General features: G+C 56.9%; 6 protein-coding genes across 6 annotated transcripts; 3 read left to right on the top strand and 3 right to left on the bottom strand.

Moving 5' to 3' along the window:
* Positions 1 to 1,193: 1,193 nt before the first annotated feature.
* Positions 1,194 to 2,291, top strand: INS49_001288 (uncharacterized protein; the record flags this gene model as incomplete). Its single annotated transcript, XM_043162120.1, has 1 exon — positions 1,194 to 2,291. The coding sequence occupies one exon, from the start codon at positions 1,194 to 1,196 to the stop codon at positions 2,289 to 2,291; it is 1,098 nt and encodes a 365-aa protein (XP_043030626.1).
* Positions 2,292 to 4,977: 2,686 nt separating this feature from the next.
* On the bottom strand, positions 4,978 to 5,691 carry INS49_001287 (uncharacterized protein; the record flags this gene model as incomplete). The annotated part of the gene is made up of 1 exon (XM_043162119.1): positions 4,978 to 5,691. The coding sequence occupies one exon, from the start codon at positions 5,689 to 5,691 to the stop codon at positions 4,978 to 4,980; it is 714 nt and encodes a 237-aa protein (XP_043030625.1).
* Positions 5,692 to 13,474: 7,783 nt separating this feature from the next.
* INS49_001286 (uncharacterized protein) lies at positions 13,475 to 15,739 on the top strand (the record flags this gene model as incomplete). The annotated part of the gene is made up of 4 exons (XM_043162118.1): positions 13,475 to 14,008; positions 14,139 to 14,225; positions 14,333 to 14,396; positions 14,580 to 15,739. The coding sequence occupies 4 exons, from the start codon at positions 13,475 to 13,477 to the stop codon at positions 15,737 to 15,739; spliced, it is 1,845 nt and encodes a 614-aa protein (XP_043030624.1).
* Positions 15,740 to 17,158: 1,419 nt separating this feature from the next.
* On the bottom strand, positions 17,159 to 18,759 carry INS49_001285 (uncharacterized protein; the record flags this gene model as incomplete). The annotated part of the gene is made up of 3 exons (XM_043162117.1): positions 17,159 to 17,214; positions 17,280 to 18,447; positions 18,499 to 18,759. 3 exons carry the CDS (start codon positions 18,757 to 18,759, stop codon positions 17,159 to 17,161), a joined length of 1,485 nt encoding a protein of 494 aa, XP_043030623.1.
* Positions 18,760 to 19,251: 492 nt separating this feature from the next.
* INS49_001284 (uncharacterized protein) lies at positions 19,252 to 20,511 on the top strand (the record flags this gene model as incomplete). The annotated part of the gene is made up of 1 exon (XM_043162116.1): positions 19,252 to 20,511. One exon carries the CDS (start codon positions 19,252 to 19,254, stop codon positions 20,509 to 20,511), a length of 1,260 nt encoding a protein of 419 aa, XP_043030622.1.
* An 827-nt stretch (positions 20,512 to 21,338) lies between these two features.
* On the bottom strand, positions 21,339 to 22,136 carry INS49_001283 (uncharacterized protein; the record flags this gene model as incomplete). Its single annotated transcript, XM_043162115.1, has 2 exons — positions 21,339 to 21,891; positions 21,988 to 22,136. 2 exons carry the CDS (start codon positions 22,134 to 22,136, stop codon positions 21,339 to 21,341), a joined length of 702 nt encoding a protein of 233 aa, XP_043030621.1.
* Between the last annotated feature and the right edge of the window lie 1,653 nt (positions 22,137 to 23,789).

Raw genomic sequence — 23,789 nt, 5'->3', positions numbered from 1 at the left:
GTTTATAAAATCTTAATATTATTATTATAATTTAATACTTAGTTTTTTTACTTTTTTTAAATATTGCTAATATTAAGTTTAAAGGGTATTTATTATGCTTAACTTAAAAAATATAAAATTATTTTTAATATTTTAAACTATTTATTAAATAAAGAATTATTTTATATTTATTATTTTAATTAAATATAAAGAAAGAATTAAGCTAAACATTATTTTTTATATTTATTTTTAAATTTTTTATCTTTTATTAAATTTAATTACCTTATTAAGAGTTAAGGCAACTTATTATTAAAAATATTAATTATATTCCTTTTTTAATTTATTAAAAAATAAAAAAGAAAATAAAGTAAGTATTATTTTATCTTTTAAAAGCTTATTATTGCTTAAACGCTCTTAATATTTATTATATAAAGCCTTTTAAATATTTCTTTTTTTCTTTTTATATTATATAAATTAAAAATCTAGTTTTAAAATTATATTTAATTGCTTAATAAGGGCTATATTTAATATATTAAGGTTTATAAATTCCTAATACCTTTTAATTTAGCAATAAAATTATAATATAATGAATTAAGTAAAAAAGAAATAGGTATTTAAATAAATTACTTAATTAATAAAGTTTAAAGAAGCGTTTATAATTATTATATAAATATATGCTTAAAAATAAAAGGAAATAAATAATATAAAATAAATATAATTAAGATATATTTTATATAACTTATTTATAGCTTATAAAAAAAAAGATTATTTTATGTAAACTAAGCTTATAATTATAAAAAGCTATAAATATTATAAGGGGTTTAAAAGCATAATTATAAAAACATTTATTTCTTAAGAATAATTTAAAAGAAGGAAATAAAAGAAATTTGGCTATTTAAGCATTTTAGGAAGTGGTTGTAAACCAGGGTTAGGGATGTGCGTGCAACAGTTGGCGTATCACTGCTCGAGTGATGCCACAAAGACAGGGTTAGGGGAGCCCTTATGTAATCACTAAAACGTCACTGTGAAGTCCATTCCGTCCATTGCTTACCCGACTCGAGCGCTTCACTCACTCAAGTTGGATCGATCTGTGAACCCACTCACGACTTGTAGATGATGACAAGTTCATCATGTTATCCCAAGGAGATTTCCAATGACACATCACTCCGTACCTCCGTCCCATCTAGTCACCGTCTCTCAAAAGTTGAAGCATCATGCCTCCCGTCCGGCTCCGGCACGTCCACCTCCCCGCGTCACCATCACAGGGCATCTTCCCGAGCTACCAGACAGCAGCCGCCCTGCAAGAGCTGCTGCGACGGCGCCAGCTGGACTACCAGGATGCCGAGTCATCGTCACCGTCGAGCAAGGGGCTCACTCCGCCTCACCCAACCCTCATCTCCTTCACCCCGCAGCCCACATACACGCTCGGCCGACGACAAGCCCAGACACATACAAACTCGTCATCACCGGCGCCGTCCTCCCTGTCACCAGCAGAGATATCACGCCTCAAGGCGCCCCTCCACGTCCGGTCATCCTCCGCGCACTCACAGCACACCCAGGGCCTGGCGCCCACCAGCGGAGAGAAGAACGCCGCCGATCCGCCAAGCACCGAGCACATCTTCCACCCCTCGGTGCTGACGTCGCCCCGCGGCGGCCTGGCAACCTACCACGGGCCGGGCCAGGTGGTGCTGTGGCCCGTCATGGTGATCAACTCGTCGACCAGGGCCCTCGGCCACAAGCACTTCACCGTGCGCTGCTACTCGCGCCTGCTGGAGCGCACCACCATCTCGCTCCTGCGCCGGCTCTTCGGGCTGGCTGGTTTCACCACCGGCGACCCGGGAGTGTGGGTCAGGACGCCACCAGCGCCGGGGGGCATGGCAAGGGGCGCAGATGGCGACGGCGAGGTGCGCAAGATCTCCGCCCTGGGCATCCACCTCCGCCGCCACGTCAGCAGCCTCGGCGCCGCGCTCAACCTGGACATGCCCACCACGCGCGCCGCAGGCTCCACCATGCAGCACCGCGGGGAGGCAGAGACGGACGAGGCGACCAACCCCTGGGCGCGGTTCGTCGCGTGCGGGATCGCGGGCAAGGGCGTGACCTGCGTCCAGGAGGAGCTGCTCGCGGCCGGGGGCACGGGGGTCCCGGGGCTGGACTCGGAGGTCGTGGCCCGGGCGTGGGCGGAGGAGCTCGCCGGGGGGGTGGGGCTTGACCCGCGCGGTGTGGAGCTTGTGGGGAGGGACGAGGCCGACGAGCTCGTCGCCGCGGCCCGACGGGACGGTCACGTCGATGCTGCAAGGGGGCACGAGCTGTGACCATGGGCGGCAGGGGGTTTGGCAGGCAAGTCAGGGCGACGACGTTGTGATCAGGTGCGCGAGCGGTCACATGATGGAAGGTGCGACACGGGGAAGGATTTTGGGAACAAATTATGGCTGTCACACGATTACGATCAGCATTTGGGGGGGGGGGTGGTGGTTTGCAATGTCAGCTTACTAGACTATAGACGAAGATACCCGGCGTTGTAACATATCCGGTCCATGGCTTGCTCTCTACCGTCCTGGTCCGCTCGGCCCGTGGCCAATCATGCCTCGACAGCACACCGAGTGCCGCACATACAAGACAATATCTGACCGCATCTCGACCGCGGTCACAATCGATCACAGACCTGCACGCCGTCGCCGTCGTGTTCGCCAACCCTTGATCTGCCGAGCCGCGACATGGCGAGTACCACTCAACGCTTACACAAGCCCCGCGCGCGCGCCCCACCCCCCCGGTGACAACTGACCAAGGCGGCCGAGCTCAAGGTGGGCACGTCATCAGGAAGGAATAAGCACCAAAGGGGGGTGGGAAAACGACACCTCACATTCACCCCTCATTCCTCACAACGTGGCAGCCTGTGTGAGCCGCGCCCCACCAAATCACAGCCGTCGGGGTGGTCTGATCTCCGGACCGCAGGGAGTCTGGATGGAAGCTCCAGAAGCGGTAGTCTAATTGCTCTTGCATGACAAGAGGAACAGGCGGAACAGGCACACGGACCCCGGACGGTGCAGTTCGTGATAAATGATCTTTCGCATCCCCACTCCCCATCACATCCCACACGCCCTGCATGGGCCGAGCCCCTTATCTCCCTGTCGTTGGGTCCCCCAGTCGCTGCTGGAGCGCCATCCTCTCCCCAAATTGCCCATCCAATCCCCAAGAGTCAGGGGGGCCATGCCACCAGAACTTAAGGGGCCCCATAAGGCTTCTCCCCCTCCCGTCGGGGTATTGTCACGCCGCTGATTGGTTACCACCATCGCGGTAATCTTGCAATCATAACGCGTATGTCCCTGGCCGGCCGCCCCCCCTTGTGTCTCGGGGCTTGTTTCTGTGGTGGTGCTGACCACCCCCTCTTCAAGTGAAAAAAAGATCGCCTAAAACTGTGCCACTCCCTGCGGGCACGTTCTGGCCAAGGGACAGTGACCCCTCCCCTCCCATGCAGCGGGTTTTCTCTGATAGCAGCAGCCTCTCATTAGCTAAGGGAGGGCTTCGAGGGCGCGATTGGGGGGCCGCGGAACACATGCTCCGCTAAACAGCCTGAATCGGGCATGCATCTGGTTGAGAGATGCCGAATGTGGGACCCTGCTCGATCGGCCCATGGGCGAGCTGCGGGGGCACTGCATGGTCATTGATTCGCTTGTTCCTTCTTCGTGTGTGCGTATGTATGTACGAGTGCATGTGCGTTTGTGGCTTCGGTGGGTGTGTGTGTGTGTGTGTGTGTGTGTGCGCGCCAGCGGGCCCCTGTGTGCATGTATAATGTATGGGAATGCCTCCATCCCATTCATGAACTGGACTACCCAATGCTCTGCATGGCAGTTGTGGGGCCCAGATCTAATAAGCATAATGCAACATGCCTATCTGTCACTCCTCCTGGGCGTTGCCGTTCGATCCATCTGGCCTGTCTCAAAGGTCCCATCCAGCGGCCCCGAAAGAGGCAATGGCTCGGCACCGGGACAGAGCTGCAGCGATGGTGGTCAGCCAGCTCGCAATCAGTGGGGAAGGGGTTGACGAGGGAGGGGGGGGGGGAGCGGGCCAGCTTGACATTCTTGGGATCAATACTGCCCAGAGTCGATAGTGTCGCACGCCCTACGGAGGTTTTTGTCGAATATGACAGCCTCGAAACCCTCCCCCTGACGTCAAGAAGCTTCCTCGCAGCTACAAGGCTGGCCATGACAGGGCGTGTGAGTGGCGGCTAATATTTGCTGCAGAGCTGCAGAGCTGCAGACATGCACGCTCAGACGCTGCACTGCGCTGCTCATCCTTTGTCTATTGACTGACAGACTGGCAGATCACTGCAAATAGTAGAAGCCCTTCCGCCTCGTTTTGTTGGCCGCGACCGACAAGATGCAAGGCGTGAAAACCATTGTTAGGCCCTGTCCTTGCCAGACCCGCAAATCGAGAATCCATCTGCGGGTTTGTGGGGCTAGACGGGACGGGAGAGGCCGCAGGGATGGGAGGGAGCGAGCGGTTGCGGGTCGGCCGAGACAACCTCCCCCCCCCCCAGGGTCTCGCTATCTTTGCTGTCCCTCGAGGCTCAGCAACGGCAAAAATGACAGATCTTCCAGGCCGGACTGATTTGCGGACCATGTCAAGGTGTCGTGACCCGACGGCTCTTCCACTTGGGGTTTTCTGTATGATCCTGTCACTCCGGGTACGCGAGCAGTATGCGCCCCCTAGGCCACCTCCCCTGGCCCCCCACAGGGGTAAAGGGAACAAAAAAGGAAAAAAGCCTCTGGCAGCCCCATCTTGAACGCGACTGCAATGTAAAGGGCTCGAGTAGTCCGACGTGCAGAAGCAAGCGCCAATTTCCAGGCCCACCTGAGACAGGAATGTGAGGGCTGCTGGGAGGCAGCAAGTTCTTCACCGGTGTCCTGAACACGCTTAACTCCTCCGTTATTTTTCCTTCTTCTTTTGCCTCCTTCTCTCCCCTCATTGACGGAGTTCAGCCGCGGTCATCGACTCAGATTACCAGATAACCGAGCCCAGGGTTGATGCGGGCCACGAGAACCGCCCCCTGCGCTTCTGGCGGCTGAATTGGGACTGCGCGGTGGGACTCCCGTAGGCCCGGCGGCAGACTCCTTGATCTGGAGCCTTCACCGGTGGGATCCCGACGCGCATATACTTCGCATTTCTCATTCGAAGTGGCGGCTCTGTAAACATGCACATGGTAATGGCATGCATTGGCGGAGGCGGAGAGCTCGCCGCCTTTCTGCAGCGTACCCAGACATCTTCACCCCCGCGCCGGTCGCCCTCATGGCCAGACGCAACTCCGACAAGGCGGATGGGATCAATGGCCCTTGTCTGCGAAACACCATTGGGTGTTCGAGCAGGCAAGAAACTCAAAGGTGTTCCCCTGTGCCGCTCGAATCTTCCTGCATGCTCCCTGTCATTTTGTGGTGGCTGGCCGCATCGACAAGGACCGCCGAGATCAGTTTGGACAGTCCCCGGCTTTGACCGCCTTGGCAGCCCGCGCTTGCGGTAGAGTAGAGCCGCGGCCGAACATGCGTACTGGATCGGTGCGGGTCTTTCGTGGTCCCAAGCCTCGTGGCAGAAGTGGTCTGGAAGACAGAGAGGCGGGTGTGCCCCCAGAGACCTGTGCTCAGATGTTTCCCCGCTGCAACAGTCCACCCGGAGTCGAATGCGATACTTGTCATCAGCAGGCCATTGGTGCCCGACCATGGTTTGCTGTCCAGTAGGACATGTTGAGGCCGACTTCGAAGGGCATTATGGTGAAGTGTATCACGACGCGGCAGGCTTGCCGCAGCGCCAGCAGTCCCGTATACACAGAGCAAGCAGCTCTGCCACTTGACTGGCTGGGCGGCGCAGAATCCAGGGGCGTGGACCCTTTTCGACTTCTCGCGTCTTCTGCGGGATCGTAAACGCTTAGGTCGCTCCTGCAAGCGTGTAGAACGTCACGGCGACAATCGGCTTCCAGAAGAGGCAAGCCGCCATCCGCGCAGGGGTGCCTGGGGCCAAATCCGGCTCTGCTCCCGCGATGTTTCACTTTTCAGAAGCCAACTATAATTGTTCTCTTTGGAGGGAGGATTCTCGTATCTCATGCTCTGGTCGGCCTCTCCGGAGCTTGGGGAAAAGAGGCGACGTTAGGGGCGGCGTGCCACTCCGGAAGAATCGAGGACGGCGGGAGGTCCTCTAGGCAAGAGGGGATGAGTAGCGCGGGTAAACTTGAGAAAATGTGAATTCTCATGAATGATGTCGAGGCGTGAGCCGTCATGGCGTACAGTGCCGAGCTGAAAATGCTGTGAGACGGCAGTGTTAGTCGCAAACGCGACGCCACAGAGATACGAGGACTTACCTCGCGAAGAGGACATCTCAAAAGACTGACCCTAATGGCCTAGCCGCGGAACAGACTACGGGCTTTGGGTATACGGAGGGAAAATTTCAGAGACATGCCATTTGTGACAGCTCAAAGCCGAAGCAGGCATCCGGTTCAACCTCCCCTCCTTGCTTCGCCCGCTCCATCAGGGCATACCCAACGATGGCTCGGCCGACGCCAGTGGTCCGCGGTGGCCACGGTTACGTACATGAGATGGCGTCGCCCCCAGAGGAAGCCACAGTCGTGCTGCATGATGTCTTGCACCCGCAGAAACAACAGACGGAAAATTAGTTTGGGTGGGGGGGGGACCACAAGTTCGGGTATCACAGTGTTTGGGTGTGCGATGACGGCTACGGATTGGGAGAGCCGAGCAGCTGTCAGCAGAAGGATTTCCCATGGCTAATCCACCACCTGTCGTTCGCGAGACCTCAACTATTCAATGTGTTCATGATGGGAGGGACGGATCGGGACGGGGATCAGATCAGGGGAGGGGTGGGGAGTGTGGATCGAGAGATGGTCCGGGTCGTGGCATCGAGAAGCAAACTTTGTGAGTTGGAACACGCGGGTCCGGCAACAGAGCAGGAGTCCCACGAGGCTTGCCCATGATGGTGGGCATGGGGGCCCGAGAGTGCTGCATCGTGGGAACGCAAACTGCGGGACTAACGCTGGCCTGCATGTCCAGGACGAATAAACTGTGTGTGAATGGACATGACCTTGCATTGCCAGTCGAGTCCATGCATAGCATCAACAGCTGTCCCGCTCTAATTCGTTTACTGTTGGTCCTGGTCGTGGGCTATACAGTAGTTACACGTATCATGACCACGGGTGTTGGTGTTGAATTTCGACGGTTAAACGGCTATGGGTGTTCTCTGATCCGAGCAATCGACGCGCATCGAAACCCAGCCGGTAGACGCCACCCGCTGGGGTTCGATGCCATGAGATTAATATGCGTGCTTCATGCGTGAAATACAGGTGGCGCAGTGGCCCCTTTCTGCAATCCGCAACGCACTGGCTGTTTTGCTCTGGATGAGGACTCTGAACCATGTGTGTGTGTGTGTGTGTGTGCAAGCTCCAGTTGTTGCGAGCGGGCTGGTGGTCGTTCTCACGAACGGCGGCTGCTTTCTACTTGCCAAGACCTCAGAGTCGCGTGGTTACTAAGTCGGCCTCTTCGTCGTAGTTCCATCGCGTGGCGCAGGTTAGATCGCAACTTGACCTTGCCTGCCGCGCCGAGTGGTGTCGTGGCGTGAATCCTTCTCCAAAAGCCCTCATCATCATGATGGCTGCGAGCCTGGCAAATCAGTCGCTAGTCATGACCAGGCCGTAGTGTTGTATTTCTTGAGGTGACTCTGATGCCACCGGCAACAACGAACCTGAATCAGGCCCCCCCTTGAGCGGGTGGTGGTGGTTCGCTTTCTGGTGATAATCTAGAGCAATTATCGATATCGTGGCCCCCACACTCCCATGTCGATATGTGTAGCGGGTGAGTTTCGGGAGTTGCAGTTGCGGGCGGCTCGATGCCACTCACTTGCGGAGGAGAAAACCACTCCCCCCCCCCCCCCCCCCGGGCGCCCGGCGGTAATCCGCACCAACGAGTCGTTGATAACCTAGGGACGCGACGACGGGCTGGCCTCGCCCTGCGTTCTCGAAACAAAATAACGAGTTCGTCGATCTGATGCCAAGCAAGTCAGGCCGGGAGCGACCAACCATGCCGGCCCAATTCCCTGATCTCGCATGATGGTTGCAATGGCAGGTCGTTAGCCGCAACGATCCACCCCGCTAGCGCAGGTGGGACCACCTAGGAGCTATCTTAACATCGTCTTAACTTCGGGAGCTGGGGACGTTTCTGGGTGTGATTTGGGCGTGCCCCGGGGAGTGCTTGAGCTTAGTGGAGCGCTAGCTAAGCCCGGCTCGTCATAATGATGATAGGGACGACGTTGTCTTTTGAAGCGGAGGCAGTTTCACGAGGCCCGCCTCTTGCAACACCACCGTCGTCCACAGTCCGCTGTTGCTGGTCGACTTCGGCAGGTCGCCTCGTCCTCTCGAGCTGCCGCCTGGTCTTGCACCTGGCGCATGCACGGCACGATACAGGTCACGTACATGTCAACCGTACATGCTCCGCTCTGATGCGATGGGGCTGCTCCTGCCGAGGCCGATCCTGTAATGCAAGCATCTGGCTGCCCACCCGTGGGTTCTGGCCAGGCCTGCCGGCTTGTCAACGCAGCAGTCTTGCCTGTGCTTTGTGCATTTGTGCATGTGTCTTGGAGGAACGGGTGTGGGTGTGTGGCGCCTCTCCGTGGCAGTCCGAGACATGTCAAGCAACTCTACTGTCAAAAGTCAGATTGTGTCACGAGGTCACAAGGTGTATGCGTGGAGTTCCATCCCGAAAGCCTGATGACCTCTCTCGGGGGTGCACGCACACGGCTGGGCCAGACAGCACGGAGGTGAGCAGGTCAGAATATCGACGCAAGCCGCCGCAAATGAGCCTCGTGCAATCGGCCAGTGTGCATCTGTCAGATCTCAGAGACGGCGAGATGGCGTGGTGGCTTCGTGTAACCACCAGTGCCGGCGTTGCGTCCCCCTCCCTCAGAAAGGCTAGCACAGCCCGGCTGAGGTCCTAGCCGACTGTGTACTGTCCCAGTCCATGTGCGGGTTGCGTTTGGTGGGATTGTTTGCTTCAAGAGCTTGGTGTTTCGCCTCGCCCGTGCAGAATATACTGAGAGACACGAGACAGATACCACAAGGGCATGGACAAGACCTCGGGTTTACCGCGGGCTGGGGCAACCCCCTCCTCTGGTACACAATAGATCGCTCGACCGACGCCAGCCGTGGCATCGTAGGCAATTGTTGTATAGTAGCATTTGCTACCTGCCCCGGGAGACATCTTTTACCGCGAAGCTTATCCTTGTACGTGTCCGGGTCAAATCGCATCACGGGCTTTCCTGTTGTCGATTATTACGAAGTACTGCGTAGCACACTAGACCACAGAAGGCCGTCGATCGATCAGGGGTGCCCCGAGAAGACAATGTCTCTCCATAGCTGTCTCCTGCATTGGCGAGAAATCCTGTGCTTATCAAAGTGACGAAGCTACAGCATTGGCTGAGAGGCGAGGCCCCACAAAGGCCTGTCTCGTCTGTGCCCGAATAGTGGCATTCAATATGGACGGCATGTGTTCCTTGGTTGGTGAGCCAGAAAGCCAGAGAACAATCGACCGCAGGAATGTGGGATGGAAAGTGTTGCTTTCCGGAACGGAGCGGAGGCGAGAAACGCGTGCATATTGCCGACCTGCCGGGCGTCAATCATTGGCGACTATTGCTATGAGGCGATGATGACAAGTTGGGGGTTGTTATTGATCCCACGTTCTGCAAGATGATAACCTATATGTGGCTGCTCTGCTGTGCTCTGCTGTGCTGTGCTCTGCTGTGCTGTCCTGCGCTGCGCTGCGCTGCGCTGTGATGTGATGTGCATGATGGGTCCGCAAGCATGGAGCTCTGCCTGTTGATGAGACGACAAGCTGTCCAGGGCCAGCTTGCTCAGACGTCTGGTATCGGGAAGGACGGGAGCTTCCCGGGATCTACCATACAGGCATTATGGCATTGTGTGCGACCCGGCTTGCAGGCATGCAGGCTTGTAGGGTAGACCTCATGGCCCGGCTCCTGGGTGGAGTGCATGGCAGCCGGCCATGTCTGTGTGCTACGGGTTGCCTGTGTGCGTGCGACGAGAGGCCGGCGCACATGGACAGGCAGGCACTGGCCGTGCTGTGCTGGGTGACCGTGATCCCGTCGATTAGCTTAGCTTTGTGTCCTCGGCCGCCTGCGGGCGGATTGCACCGTTGGATCGTGGATTAGATTCGAGGTGATCTTGTCTGCCCCTGGCTCTGGCTCGGGATCTGGCACGGCGGGCTCTTTGTTGTCTGGTTGGCGCCACGCCGGGCCCAGAGACTGAGCACGCACAGATGGACGTTCCGTGCCGATGGACGCCAGCCAGGATGGCAGGGCCGGGTAAACGGTGGCGCACGGATGAATTGGCTGATGATGGACCTTTTGTGATGTGGGATTACTGGATTACCGGAATGTCGACCATGCTGCCACTGATGAATCGGCGGGAGGTTGAGGCCTGGAGGCGTCAATTTGCACCAGAGTTACGGGGAATCGAGTTGCATGAATGCGACCGTGACAGTGGCGCTCGAGCAGGCCAGAGCCCTCAATCCGAGCACGGCAGGCGAGAACAACCTGGTAGCTTGCGCATAATGAATCATGACGGGACCAGATTCTCGTGTGTCTTCCATGGCTCGATTGAAGTCAAACAGACCGGGGGGGGGAGGGGCATGGAAAAGGCGACCAAAACCCAGAAAGGCCAAGGGCGGACGACGCGGCGGAGGGTCGCGGTCGCAGGGTGTGGGTTCTGAAACCTCAAGCCAGCAAACCACCGACGGGCCTGGCCTGGGCAGCGGGCAGTGTTGCCTGCCCCCGTTGCTGCCCCCGTCCGGGCCTAACAACTAACGCCAGAAGACCTTGCACGTGTGGATGGAAGGATCGCCCACTAACCAGCTAACCTGAGCACTAGCCGACCCTGGCAATGCTCGACCCTTGGGAATGTCGTCTTGTTGCCGAGATTGCTGGACATGGCTAGCTAGGCCCTGCCCTACTCGCCGTGTAGGCCGTGTGTGCTTGTAGTGTAGGGGAAGAGGCATCGATATTGACTGGGCCGTCCAAAACCCAGCCGAGGGAAGCAGTCTGCGAGCTGAAAGCTGGACCAGCAAGCCAGCCCCCCTCCAGTGGGTGATGCTTGGTGGCGGCGGGAGGAGGAGGAGAAGGAGCAGCAGCAGCGATCGAGGAACGGGAGGATTAAGGGCAACGGAGCACTATCGCCATCACCATCACGCCCGCCATCGTCCTCGCCCTCTCCAGGGAACATTCCTCGAGCTGCCGAACCGATTGGTCTTATGCATCCATCGCCATCCACACACACACACACACACACACACACACACACCGCACACACGGCCGAGAGAAAGTATCCTGACGTCCCAGATTGGTTGGCCACTCATCGGCCGCCGTCCACAATTTTCCACGGCATCCAGACGTCCAGGCGTCCCAAGATTGCTATCGACGTCTCGCTCCGAGAACCCCTGACCAGGAGAGCTCCCACACGACAGCAACCTCAGCCAGGGGTTCCCCAGCCGAGCGCCCCTCGTCAATGCCGCTAGAGATTCCCGGGACAGGCCACGGACGTACCTAGGTAGGCTTCGGGCTCACCCAGGCTCAGGGCCAGACTCCGGCTCAGGCTCAGGGCCATGGGGCTGCCGCGGGCAGCGGGTCGTCTGGCATCTGGCATCCTCATCAGACGAGACCAGCACCATGGACAGGGCTCCTTTCTTGGCCCGTGGCGATCACCCAGACAGACACGCAGCCCAGCCCAGCCAGCCAGCCAGACAACCAGAAGTCGCTTTCTCTATCGACACCCTTCCGGCACCAGCACCATCGCCAGCATCGGCCCATCCAGCCCAGCCCATCGTCGACCAGCCAGACACTGAGAGCTTGCTTGCCCCCTTGCCAGCTGATCCGTCCAGTCGTTGACGCTCCCAACCTGGAGGCTCCCTGTCCATTCACTGGCTACTCCCGCGGGTCAGTGCGTCGCCGCCCTGCTCGGGGTTTGATGAGAATGGGATGGGTTGGGATGTTCGTTCTCTCTCTCTCGCTTTCCCTCTCTGCCTGTGCATGCAGCATTCAATGAGGAGGAAAGGGAAAAAAACCGAGCAGGGCAGCCAAAGACCCTTGGCCTCTCACATCCCCAGCTCCTCTCGTATAAGCACTCCAGCTTCCAAACTTTCTTTCTGCCTTGGATGTCTTGGGGTCGTTGCCCTTTCTCCATAGTCTTCAACTACTAGACGCAATATCAACAACACACTCTTGCCGCCCGCCCTCCTGCAACGCATTCTGCAACGCAGTTTCTCTGGGTGTGCCCACCACACCTGCTCCGCATCGGATCTCGAGAGTGTGTGCCTGTGCCGCTCCCAAGGTATCTGTCTAATTTGAGTACTTGCTGGGGTCACGGTCTTGCGTGTCTCTTGACCCTCCTCACGACTCACACACAGTCAGCACTACCGCGATCCTTGGTCCGGCTTAGACAACCAGCAGGCCACAGAGGCTGTCAAATCTCGTGTGCTTGCTGCACGCATCAGCACCGTATTTTATCCTTCGGCCCCACTGTCGCCATCACCGTCACCGTGTCACCTTCGAAAGGGAGCCCGACCTTGCTCTACCTCTCTTACCTCGCACACCGTCGTTGCCCCCGACCTTGGTCCCAAAGCCGACGTGGTCCGTCAACAACGTTCCGGCCTCGGCTGCTCTCTGTTGGGGTGGTTGCCTCTATCTTGCTCCTCTCTGGGCTGTCAAGCCGATACTCCTGCTCCGAACCACGGTCTACCTTTTTTTTTTCTCTTCTTGTCTTCGCTTCCCTCCATCGAATTCGTTCTGGCCTGGCCTGCCGTCTGACTGTCAACATAACCTCTCAACTGCTGCTTTCTCCGACCGGCTGCACCCATCTCCCCGTCACACCTATACACATGCGGACCTCTACGTCCTGACAAATCTCCCGGGTCGGGATCTATCACAACCGCTCTGCGCAGGCTGTGTTGCCTAGGGTCTTGTTCAACGGCCGTACGTCCAACTTCACTACATGATTCATCTGTTCTGCTGCGATGCCCAAAGCTCTGACCGTGACTTGCTTCTTTTGGCGCCGTTCCTCTTGTCATTTGTGCGTGTGCATGTGTGTGCGTGTGCGTGTCCGCGCATGTGAGAGTGTGAGAGGATGAAAACTGACGAGGTCTTTCACAGACGGACTGATACTTATTATCCAACAGCGGATCGGTCGCCCCCGGCGGCAGTTCAACGACAGGCTGCATGCGACAGAGCAAGCAGGACAAAGACATTTGCTTGTTCAACGGTCGACAGCACAGGACCATATACAGTGGCTGGTGATCCCGACCGCTTCACCTGATTGACCTGCCTCTGCGCCTGCCCTTAATTGGGCTGGTTTGTCTGGCTTGGTCTGTCTGGCCCTGTCCGGCCTGGGTCTGATCCTTCTTCGCGTTGCCCCCTCTTCGAGCTCAGGTACTGTCATCCAGGCATGTTCCAGCCGCAGCCGACACCGTACTCGTCCTTCTACCCTGCCTACCTTCCCGTCGGCGTCGAGGATGATGGGCTGAGTGACGGGTTCGGCGGCGTGCAAGCCGCTGGGTACAGCACCTACCCGCAGGCGCCCTTTGCGTCTCTGTCCCTGGGTGGGCCTGGGCCACAGGCTGGGGCGCCGGGGCCCCCTGCAAGTGGCCCTGGACCAGCCGGCGGCTCATGCCATGATGCTCATGGCGGGGCTGCAGGGGTCCCTGTCGACGTCCGCTCTGCCCCGCTACCCGTGTTCCCTTTCCACAGCACCCTTCCTCTACATCAACACCATCAACCCGGAGCCCCCAGCCTCTTTGACCACCGGCAGCAGCCATCCCTCCAGCGGCAGCAGCAGCAGCGGCAGCAGCAGCAACAACAGCAGCACTACTCTCCCAGTCACAGCTCAGCGTCCCACGTCAAGATGGAGCAGAACCAGGGCCTGCCCGACGACTTCGCCGCCCAAGAGGCCGCAGCTAGGACCTGGGAGCCCGAGGTCGAGGTACGTTTTCTTGCTCACAATCCCGCCCTTGCCTGTCTTTCTGTCCCGCGCAGCCCGTGATAGCTCTTGTCGCCCAGATCTGTGCAGCTCGAGGGAGCTTCCTCGGCTAACCACACCGGATCCGTACCAGGGGCCCCTACTCGGCGACAGGACCACAATTACTGCCATCACAGAGCAGTATGCAAAGGCAGACCCGGTCTATGTTGACAAGACAATGGTGAGCATCCCTCAATTCCCTCTCTCTTCCCCCAGCGCCAGCCATGCCAATCCTGGCGAGGCCAGTGATGATTTGGCAGTCTTGCAACGGCGCTGACGATCACCTAGGCCCTCCCCCAGACATACTCACACTACAGACCCGTCAAAGGAGACGGCAACTGTGGCTGGAGAGGTAAGCTACGGAGCTCCCTCAATCTCGCCGGATCGGCCCCCACCTCCCTCTCCCCGCCCTGTCACGCAAGGGCGTTCCTAATTGTCATATCCCGGGCCAAATTTGGTCACATCGTCAGCATCCTTCCCGCGGACAACCACCCCTGTGCCAAATAGACTTGTGCAGTTGCTGACCTTTGTCAAGCTATTGGGTTCTGCTACTTCGAGCTGCTCATCCAGCAGGGCAGCCGGGAGATTGTCGACGGGGAGCGTCTGCGCCTTACTCAGCTTAATGACTACCTCGTAAATAGCGGCAACTACGATCCGGATCTGTTTGTGGACTTCGTAGATGACACGTTCGAGCTCCTCAAGCAGATCTCCGACAGCATACATGACCATGACACAGCCATGGCCGTTCTCACTACCAAGTTTAACGACTTATCCTCCATGAACATACTGTTCCATCTCCGGCTGCTTGCTGGGGCATGGCTGAGGGGCAATCGAGACCAGTACGCGGGATGGTGCGAGGCTGACCCGGAGACCTACGCGCAGACCGTGATTGAGCCAGCCCAGCGCGAGATCGAGGAACTGGGCGTGGTGCTCTTAGTTGAGGTACTGCTAAAACCAGTCGGGTTCACACTCGAGATCGCCTACCTCGACCGCAGTCAAGGGAGCCAGGTCAACACCCACCGATTCCCAGACGGAGATCCCAACAACATAGGTCCATTCATACATCTCCTCTACCGTCCAGGGCATTACGATATCTTATACAAGCCCACGACGACGAACAGCACCACTTTACAAGTCAACCGGATGGCTTACGCACCCACGTACCATGAAAGTGCTGGCCCACAGTTTCAAGACACGTTCAGCCTCACCAACCCTCTAGCCTTGATACCGGGTTTTGGAACTGTCGGGCCGGTGTCTTCCATGGGACAGCTGACAGGACCTTCACTGGACTACCCGTCCAGCCCACAGTCGCCATGGTTCTCCTCACCTTATGCAGACTCGTCGCCCACTCCCCCGGCACAGCCGCAACCATCGCAGCAGACTTCCCTACCGGCGCAGTCCATCCCTGGCCCTTCGACGACCCACGAGATCCGTTTCAGCCGGTATCAGTACGCGGAGCCGATGGACACCAATGCCTGGCCAGAGCAGCCACTTCAGACGAACACGTTCAAGAATTCGCATTTCAACACCGCTCACTACAACAATCCCAATTTCCAACCAGAAGAGTACAGGCCCGGCTACGATGATTGGATCGAGAGGTGCGAACGGCCAGGAAAGAAGAAGGGCCACCACAAAGCAGGTCATTCTTCGTCTGACGACAGCACGGGTCGCGGGGATACGAAAGCCGAGAAATGACAATCACAGAGCGGGCGCGCGAGGGTCAAGAGCCACAAAAGCTGCCGCCGATGAGGATACGTTGACCAGTCAGTGTTATGTGAGGATTTCAAAAGGGGCGCCTGTAGATTGAAAGAAGGCTGAGCCACGAGGGTTCAGACCCAGGAAACGGCCCGGTGGCAGACAAAGGAGGGGAGATGGCACGAACAACCCCTGGCACACACAAGCGAAACGGCGCTTTCTCATTTGCAAAGAACCAAAAGTCTTGGGCCATTCTCGGAGGGCGTAGCAAGTAGGCGCCACCCGGAGGAAGGGGGGGATTGGAGTGGCAAGTGATTCTGCATTTTCAGACGACGTTGCCTTTGCTGCGCGAGGCCAACGTGGCCCAGGTCTTCTTTTATTGGTTCTCGGTCTCGGTCTCCAGTCTTTCCAGAGTCCATTTGGAAGCGAGAAAAACTGTTTTCTGGCGTTTCTGCTTTTCTGTGCTTCTTTTGGGAAAGGGAGGGTGGTAGTAAGGCAAACAAGGCAGGGCAGGGCAGGGCAAGGCAGGCAGTTTGTAATTATGGCCGGATCGGCCGTGGCTTTCTGGCCGGGAGGTAATGTAATTCCTGAAATCATAGCGTTGGCGTTCTCTCGCGCTGGATCCTTACCGCATGTGTGCGTATGTGCGTGTCCTTTCCCAGGCCCTCTTTCTCTGCCATGCTCATGTGGTGATGGTGATGGAGATCAATGCTGCTTCCGGGCGGCGCCGTGGTCGGTCAGTGGGAGGCGTTCGTACTATCTTACTCCGTTGGGACCGCCGTTCAGCTCCCCCAAAAAAACACCACACCGGCTTGGCCTCTTGGCCAACCGCGGTAATTGAATCTCCCATCGAGGCATCAGAAAACAACCGTTGATCAGCAGAAGGCTAAGTACAGGCTCGCCCCCCTTCCCCCTGGACAGTTCGAGCTTCCACAGTGCAAAACCCCCCGTGCAAGGCGGGACGCGGAATACGAGTCGCATCTAGATTGTAGGATCCTGCTCCGCTGCCACTTATTAGGCTACCTGCCGTGCAGGGGCAGCATGCCCTGCTCCGCTCGCGGAAGGAAGAGTGCGAGCGAGTGAGCGGCGGTGCGTGGGCTGCAATGGGATGTGTTCTTGCAGGTTCCTGCATTCGATATTTGACGACGGCAGTGCGCAGGCCAAGTAGGCCAGCTGGGAAATCCCGTGGGCGCCCAGCGGCGTGCCGCCAATCACTTCTCACTGTGCATGGTATAAACGGGCCGAAGTCCCGGGGTGGCATCAATATGTGGCTGTCTATTTCAGGGTGTTGACTGCTCGGATCTCCATCGGAACCACAGCCGCAATGGGCAGTATCCTTCATTTGTGGTGTGCCGCTTGACCAAAATGACCAGGTGCAATGATTCCTGGTTGAGAACAGGTCGCCTACATAAGGCCTGCTTAAGAGCAGGCCATCTCGTCTCCTATCGCTGGTGCGCAGATTATGACGGGACGCACTATGCCGGACCAAATGTTTCCCTGGGTACTCTGCGAGCCCTCGGGACGTGTCCGGCGGCTCTACCTCCCTCGCGACGTGATCCCATCGACGGCTCGAAGAAGCCGCCCCCCAGGTCCGCCCCGTCGCTGGCAACGGTCGTGTCCGAATTACGGAAGCCGTCGCCATCCTTGAAGACGGTGGTGTACAGCTCGGCAAGCGCATCGGACAGGTGCTGGATGGCGCCGATCCGCTCGGCGTCGCGGTCGCTGTTGATCTCCAGGACGCCCCTCTGCTGGTCTATCTTGCCGTTGATCTTGCCGTCGATGATGAGGAAGCCCATTATGTCCTGCACCTCGGCCTCGCTGATCCGCAGCTGCTTGGCGACCCAGTAGAGGCGCATTCGAGTGTAGGGGGTGATGAGTTTGAGGACGGCCTTGGTGCGCATGTTTCGCGTGACCTCGTCGATGTTCTCGGCGATGAATTGGTCGGCCAGCAGGTCCTGGTTCTTTTGGAGGACGCTCTCGTACTTGTGGATGTCGTCGCGCTGGTAGGCGTCCACCAGCTCGGTCATGGCGGCGATGCGCGGGTCGTTCCTGTACGGCTTCGTCTCCTGGCTGTCGAAGGGGTTGATGTCGGACCTCATCAGCATGGTTGTGAGCAGGAGGTATTTGAGGACCTGGATGCGCTGCAGACTTCCAGCCTCGTCGTAGTTACGAAAAGACTCGAAGAAGTCCGACTGCGCGTCCTTCCAGTTCTCCTCGCTCATGTGCATCTTGCCGCCGCACTCCCGGATGATACCCATGATCTTGGGGTGTGGCACGGCCGAGCGCACCTTCAATGCGCGCTGGTACAGGAGCTTGAGCTGCTTGTTGTTCTTCGTCTCGGCGTACATCTGGATCTCAAGGGCGTAGATTTCAAGCAGGTAGGTGCCTTTGCTAGAGTCCTCGCTGCCGTCCTCGCGCTTGCAGGCGTTGTGGAGCTCCTTCAGCTTCTTATTAACGGATGGGTACTCCCTGCGGTCCAGCAGCAGCTTGGCGAGCTTGATATTTGTCTTCAGCCACAGCCTCTCGTTGTTGGTTGTCTGAAAGCACTCCAGGGTGAGCGAATAGAACTTCTCCATGCACAGCGCAGCTCCCTTGGCGTCGGAGCTCTTCTCGATGTAGTCCAGCATGTTGTTGATGGACTTCTCAGAGTAGTTGCGCGTGACGGCGGACTTGACGTAGGTGAGAAGCTCCGCGTAATGTTTGATGGCCTGCAGTGATGGTCAGTGTGCCGCCCATCCTGTGCGCCGTCCGTGACAAACCTCATCGTAACGCTGCAGCTTGAACTCTAGCTTGATGGCCTGTTTCAAGCCCTTGAAGCCCCAGTCGCCCTTCTCCTGCTCCAGGCCCGGTACCTCGAGGAACTCCTTGATTGCGTCTTCGGGGTCGGTGACCTTCAGTTGCTTGGCGTTGTAGTACTTGTTTTCGATGTCGACATCTCCGGAATCCTCGTTGTCGTCGTCGTCGTCATATTCGAAGTCGTACTCCTCATCAGACTCCTGCATGAAGTCGTCGTCCGACATGTTGATAATCCTGGTAGACGTACTGCTGGTACAAAATCCGTAGCGATGAAGTGGTCTAAGGAAGAATATTGGCTCGGGGGTAATTGTGATGCTCTGCTGGTGAGGAACCACAGGTGTGGGTGAAGTTGCAAACGATCGATGGAGTTCACAAACGGGTGGACGTTGCCTGCCTTGGGCGGGTTGAGAGGGCAATGAATGGCAACTCCAGGTTGATGAGGGCCCGTGCCAACGCTGTAAGGCTGAGGGGCTCAAGCGGCCAGGGGTACCTAGGTAGACTGTGGGGCTTATCGCCGCCGTTGCTGCTGGCTGCCCCCCAGAGGTAACGCAGTGCACGGCCCCACTCAGTTGGCTGTCTGCCTTGGCTTTTCCGCCACCGTCATTCTCGTCCTAATTCCCTTCCTCTACCACCCACTATACAGCCATCTACACTGGGTCTTTTCCCGACACCAACCTGCCTACTGCAACACAATTTCGCATTCATATTAAGTCAAAATGGGAGGCAACGACCTCAACCTCAAGAAATCATGGCATCCCCAGTTGATGACCAACCAGCGGCGCGTTTACGACGCCGAGCAGGCAGCGCTGCAAGAACGAAAGCTCACCGAAGCCCGGCTCGAAGAAATCAGGCGCGAGCGACAGATCGAGGAGACCCAGAAGCAGCTCGAGGCTGCTGGGGGCCAGAAGAAGGTTGATCGTGTGGAATGGATGTATCAAGGCCCTAACGACGGCGGGCGCGACGAATACTCGAGCGAAGCATTCCTCCTCGGCAAGCGACGCATCGACTCCGTCCTTCGAGGCGACGACATGAAGAAGGTGGAGAAGACCGCAGGGCCGACTGGCGAAACCCCGGGTCCTGTCCCAGTCATCGCCTCGGCGCGAGACACGGCAGCCAAGATACGTGAAGATCCTCTCGTGGCGATCAAGAGGCAGGAACAAGGCGCATATCAGGCCATGATGAGGGATCCCTCCAAACGCCGGCAACTTCTGGCGCAAATGGGAATTGTGGAAGAAAAGCCCAAATCGAAGCACAGGGAGCATAGGGAGCACAGGCATCGCAGCCACAGGTCGCATCATCGTCACCGGGATGATGACTATGAGCGCGAACATCGTCACAGACGCCGGCGAGAGGACTCGAGAGAAAGATCGCGAAGCCCCCGTCGATACGACGACGAATCAGACCATGAAAGGCGGCGCAAGAGGCGGCGCTCACACTCACGGGACAGATCGCCACCCACGCATCGCGATGATGACGATTCGGGCAGTGGAAGACGCCACAGGAGTCGCCGTTCAGACTCTCGCGATGGGTCTCGGGCTTGGCGGCGTAATGACTCTGGTGACGACGACGGGGAGAGGCCACCGAGAAGGGAGTATTCAGACATTCGGCGGTACGACTCGGAGGATCGGAGGGAAGTCAAGGAGAGGAGACACTCCCCAAACCGGAAACGCTCTCAACGCGATCTCAACGGGGGAGCACGCCGCACCGAAAACCGCGATGATGAGGAGGAGAGGGCAAGGAAGCTTGCGGCCATGCAGAATGATGCCACAGACCTGGACAGAGCCAGGGAAGCCCGTCTCGCAGCTCTGGCGGAAAAGGAACAGGCAGATCGCGAGGCTGATGACCGAGCCCGAGCGAATTCATCCAAGTACGGAGGCCGGGAGTTCGCACACAAGCTTCACAACGCGGCAGGGAATGGGTCTCTGGCGGACAGAATCGGTCGCGGCCGCCAAGGATTCCAGAGGGACGACGACTGAGGTGGTATGCGCACGACATGGAGTATGTACAAAGAAGTCAGGGCTTGTAGCTGACAATTACGAAGCTGATCATTCTCACACAGAGGGCAATGGTGCTCAGTATTGGTTCTTTGACCGTGAAACCTTGCATCCATGGGAATTTGCTAATCACTGGCCTGACTTGTCATAGACCGTTGTGACGTCGCCTATGTTCTGAACCCGATGAGAAAGTCACGCATGCACCATGGCATTTGGCCAAGTTCAATTTCGACAACTCCCCGAAGGGAAATCTCCGAAGAGCCGCAACCTGGACGAGCTTACCACCCGAGGTAAGTCGTGCAGCTGTCGTGAAGCATTGTTCATGATGGCGGAAACGGTCGTCGAAGCCCAGCATCACTCGCCAGCCTGGGGAAACACAACACACAAGTCATATGGACAGGATCTGTGAGTCAGAGCGAGTTCTATATTCTGGCGGATGGGTATGTTCAAAAAAAAAAAAAAAAAAAAAACCGTTGGAATAATTCAGCTATGCGAACAAGACGCCCACGAAATACAACCCGAGCAGGACGTGCCCGATTCCCTGAACCCAAAGTCTGCACCTCAATGGGGCACGCAGTGAACGAAACCAACCACCTCCCGCTACGCCTCGGAACAGCGAAAAGCAAGGAAGCAAGAAGCAAAGTAAATGGCACAAGAAATCTCAGAATCAAAGGAAATCGCAAATTGTCCTGTATGGCCGTCCCAGATTTTTGGAAGAACTCCGACTCCACCAAAAAAGACCCACATCTCGTTCTCGCATCGCTCATGACCCTTCCTCCTCAGGCGGGCCCTCCCCCACTTGCGCCCCCTTATGCCTGGATCTGCACGTCGAAGCAGGTGCTCCACTGCGGCGCGCCGTCGTAGCTCCAGACCCAGGCCAGCATGTGCCTGCCGGGCTCCATGTTGGTGGGCATGGTGACGTCCATCCAGTTGCCCTTGTCGACGAGGCCCTGCGCGGCGCTGATGATGCTGGGGTCGGCGGGGTACGAGAAGGAGTCGTCGGCGAAGCCGGCCTGGGCGATGCGGTTGGCGTCGGTGAACTCGTCGATGGTCTGGATCTCGGTCTCCTTGGCGCCGGCCCAGTACACGCTGACCTGGCCCGGGTCGTTGTTGGCGCCGGCGGTGGCGCCACGAGTGTGGCCGTTGCCGCCGTACCTCAGCTTGATGGTGCCGCCGGGGCTGACGGTTGCCATGGGGGCGTTGGCCTCTTGGCCAGGGCTGCGCTGCGAGGGGTTGCAGGCGGAACGGTCACCCTCCCAGGATTTGGCGGCGATGTTCCATGAGAAGTTGGTTGACTCGTCGATCCAGTCGCCGGGGTTGGCCTTGGCGCGAGGCCAGCCGCGGCACTTGTCGGGGAAGAAGCTGTTGAAGGACCATGATCAGCTACAGGGTTCTTCGTGTGTCTGCCCTGGGCCAGGGCACCCTTTGGGGGGCGGAGGCGGTTGGTTCAGCACTTACACTGGGTCAATCAGCTCTGCGGGCGTCTTTTGGGAGCCTGCGATCATCTTTTGCAGGAGGTCCTTGTTGTCGTGGTCGGTGCATTCCACCCAAGAGTGAGCCGAGGCCATGCCGATGACGGCGAGGCAGGTAGAGAGAGAGTACTTCATCTTGGGAGAGGATGGGTTTGTGTGTGTGTGTGTGTGTGTGTGTGTGTGTGTGTGTGTGTACGTGCGCACGTGTGTATGATGCTAACAAGCTTCAATGAATGACGACTGCTAAAGAGCGGAAAGGACTGTATGAGCAGTGAACCACCTAGGGCATGTAAAGAGTGATATGCGTCGGGGGGTGGGGCTGTGAGTGGTCGAGTGTTTCCTGGAGGAGAGGGTGTGCAATGAGCAGGACCGGCCTTGAGGCTTTATACCAATACCCAGGTGCCCTCGAGGTGCGCCGTTGGGACACTTGGACACACGGACACAGGGGTAAAGACCCGTCGACGTCGATTGTTTCAATGGCGCTACTAAAATTACACTTTAATATGTAAAAGTGGGGGAGACTTGCCCCCGTCCACAATAAATATTCGATACGAGGGTCCTCAGGTTTCGTACGGACAAGAGAGTGGCTACTGTGTACCCAGCCCAGCTGGCCCCGGAGCACAACTACTTGCGTGCAAGAAACCCACCCGTGGGCGGTCCTGCCTCAAACCTTGAGGGCTTCGCCCATAGGCCGGCTGCCAAGGAGATAGACGCGCGCCTTTTGGGAGGTGTCGAGTTCTGGATGCTTTGGGCTGGGCCCGATAGGCGCGAATCATGGGCCCTACAATGGTGCAGGTCGCCAAGCGGTCCACTTTTGCCAGCGATCAGCTCATGGGTGGCCAGCCTATGAGGGCAATTGCAAAGGAAAGAGCTCTCATGGCCGCGGCAAAGGAGGATGGTGAGAATAGGGGGCCACAAAGAGGTCGGTCAAGAGGCTCAAGTTATGCTTGGTTCGCTACTCGTCCGGGCCTGACAGGACGGCCGGCTGTCGACCAGATGTTGGACCGAGGCCAGGTTGTAAGCCCCCAACTCACATAATCAATTGTTTTATGCCTGTGAAACGGCCCAAAACAAAACACAAGGTTTCACACCAAATGTGAATAAGCATTGGGGTCTGTGGTACTAGCACCACCAACTGCGCTGGGAGCCCCTTGTCAGGGTCAACATCGGACGAACGGTGTGGCGGCCATGGGGAGGACGACTGTGGCGTCGAAAATGGGTTTCTATCGCCCCCCCCCCCTCAGCCAACCAACTAACACGCCGCAATTGATTTTCGAAACGACCACTCAGTCAGCCCTTTTTGGACCTGGCCAAGCGTTTCGATTCTTCGTCTTTCGATATTGGTCCCTTCCAACCTGAGAACGCCACAACACCCATGGAGGCTGTCAAAGTAAAACCGTAAGCATGGGCAGAAGCAGCGCCTTTGCGTGCGATTCATTAGCATGACACAACGGTGATCTCAACCATGACTGCATATCCGACCCTGTCACCGCCCTCCTTGTGCAATTAGGTAAGATTCCCAAAGCCTCGCTCATGACCAGGGAACAAGCGCCAGCAAGCGCCGAGGAGAGCCCACAACGCCGCCCCGGGCTGACCGTCCCAGTTCGAGGCCCATCTCGACTCGAAAATCGACCGCCATCGACCTCGACGCCCCGAGGCCAAGCTTCGCGGCCGGAAATCAAGAGCAGCGCGCTGGGCTCGCCAATCTCAGGGGTATATCGGCACCGATCCGGGGGTTGACCAGTCAGCCAGTTCCGCGCAGGGCAAGGAGCAGCGGGGCCTCAGCCT

This window comes from Diaporthe citri (genome assembly GCF_014595645.1).
Source record: "Diaporthe citri strain NFHF-8-4 chromosome Unknown scaffold_1, whole genome shotgun sequence".
Classification (NCBI taxonomy): Eukaryota; Fungi; Ascomycota; class Sordariomycetes; order Diaporthales; family Diaporthaceae; genus Diaporthe; species Diaporthe citri.
This window is presented reverse-complemented; position numbering and strand designations above follow the sequence as displayed.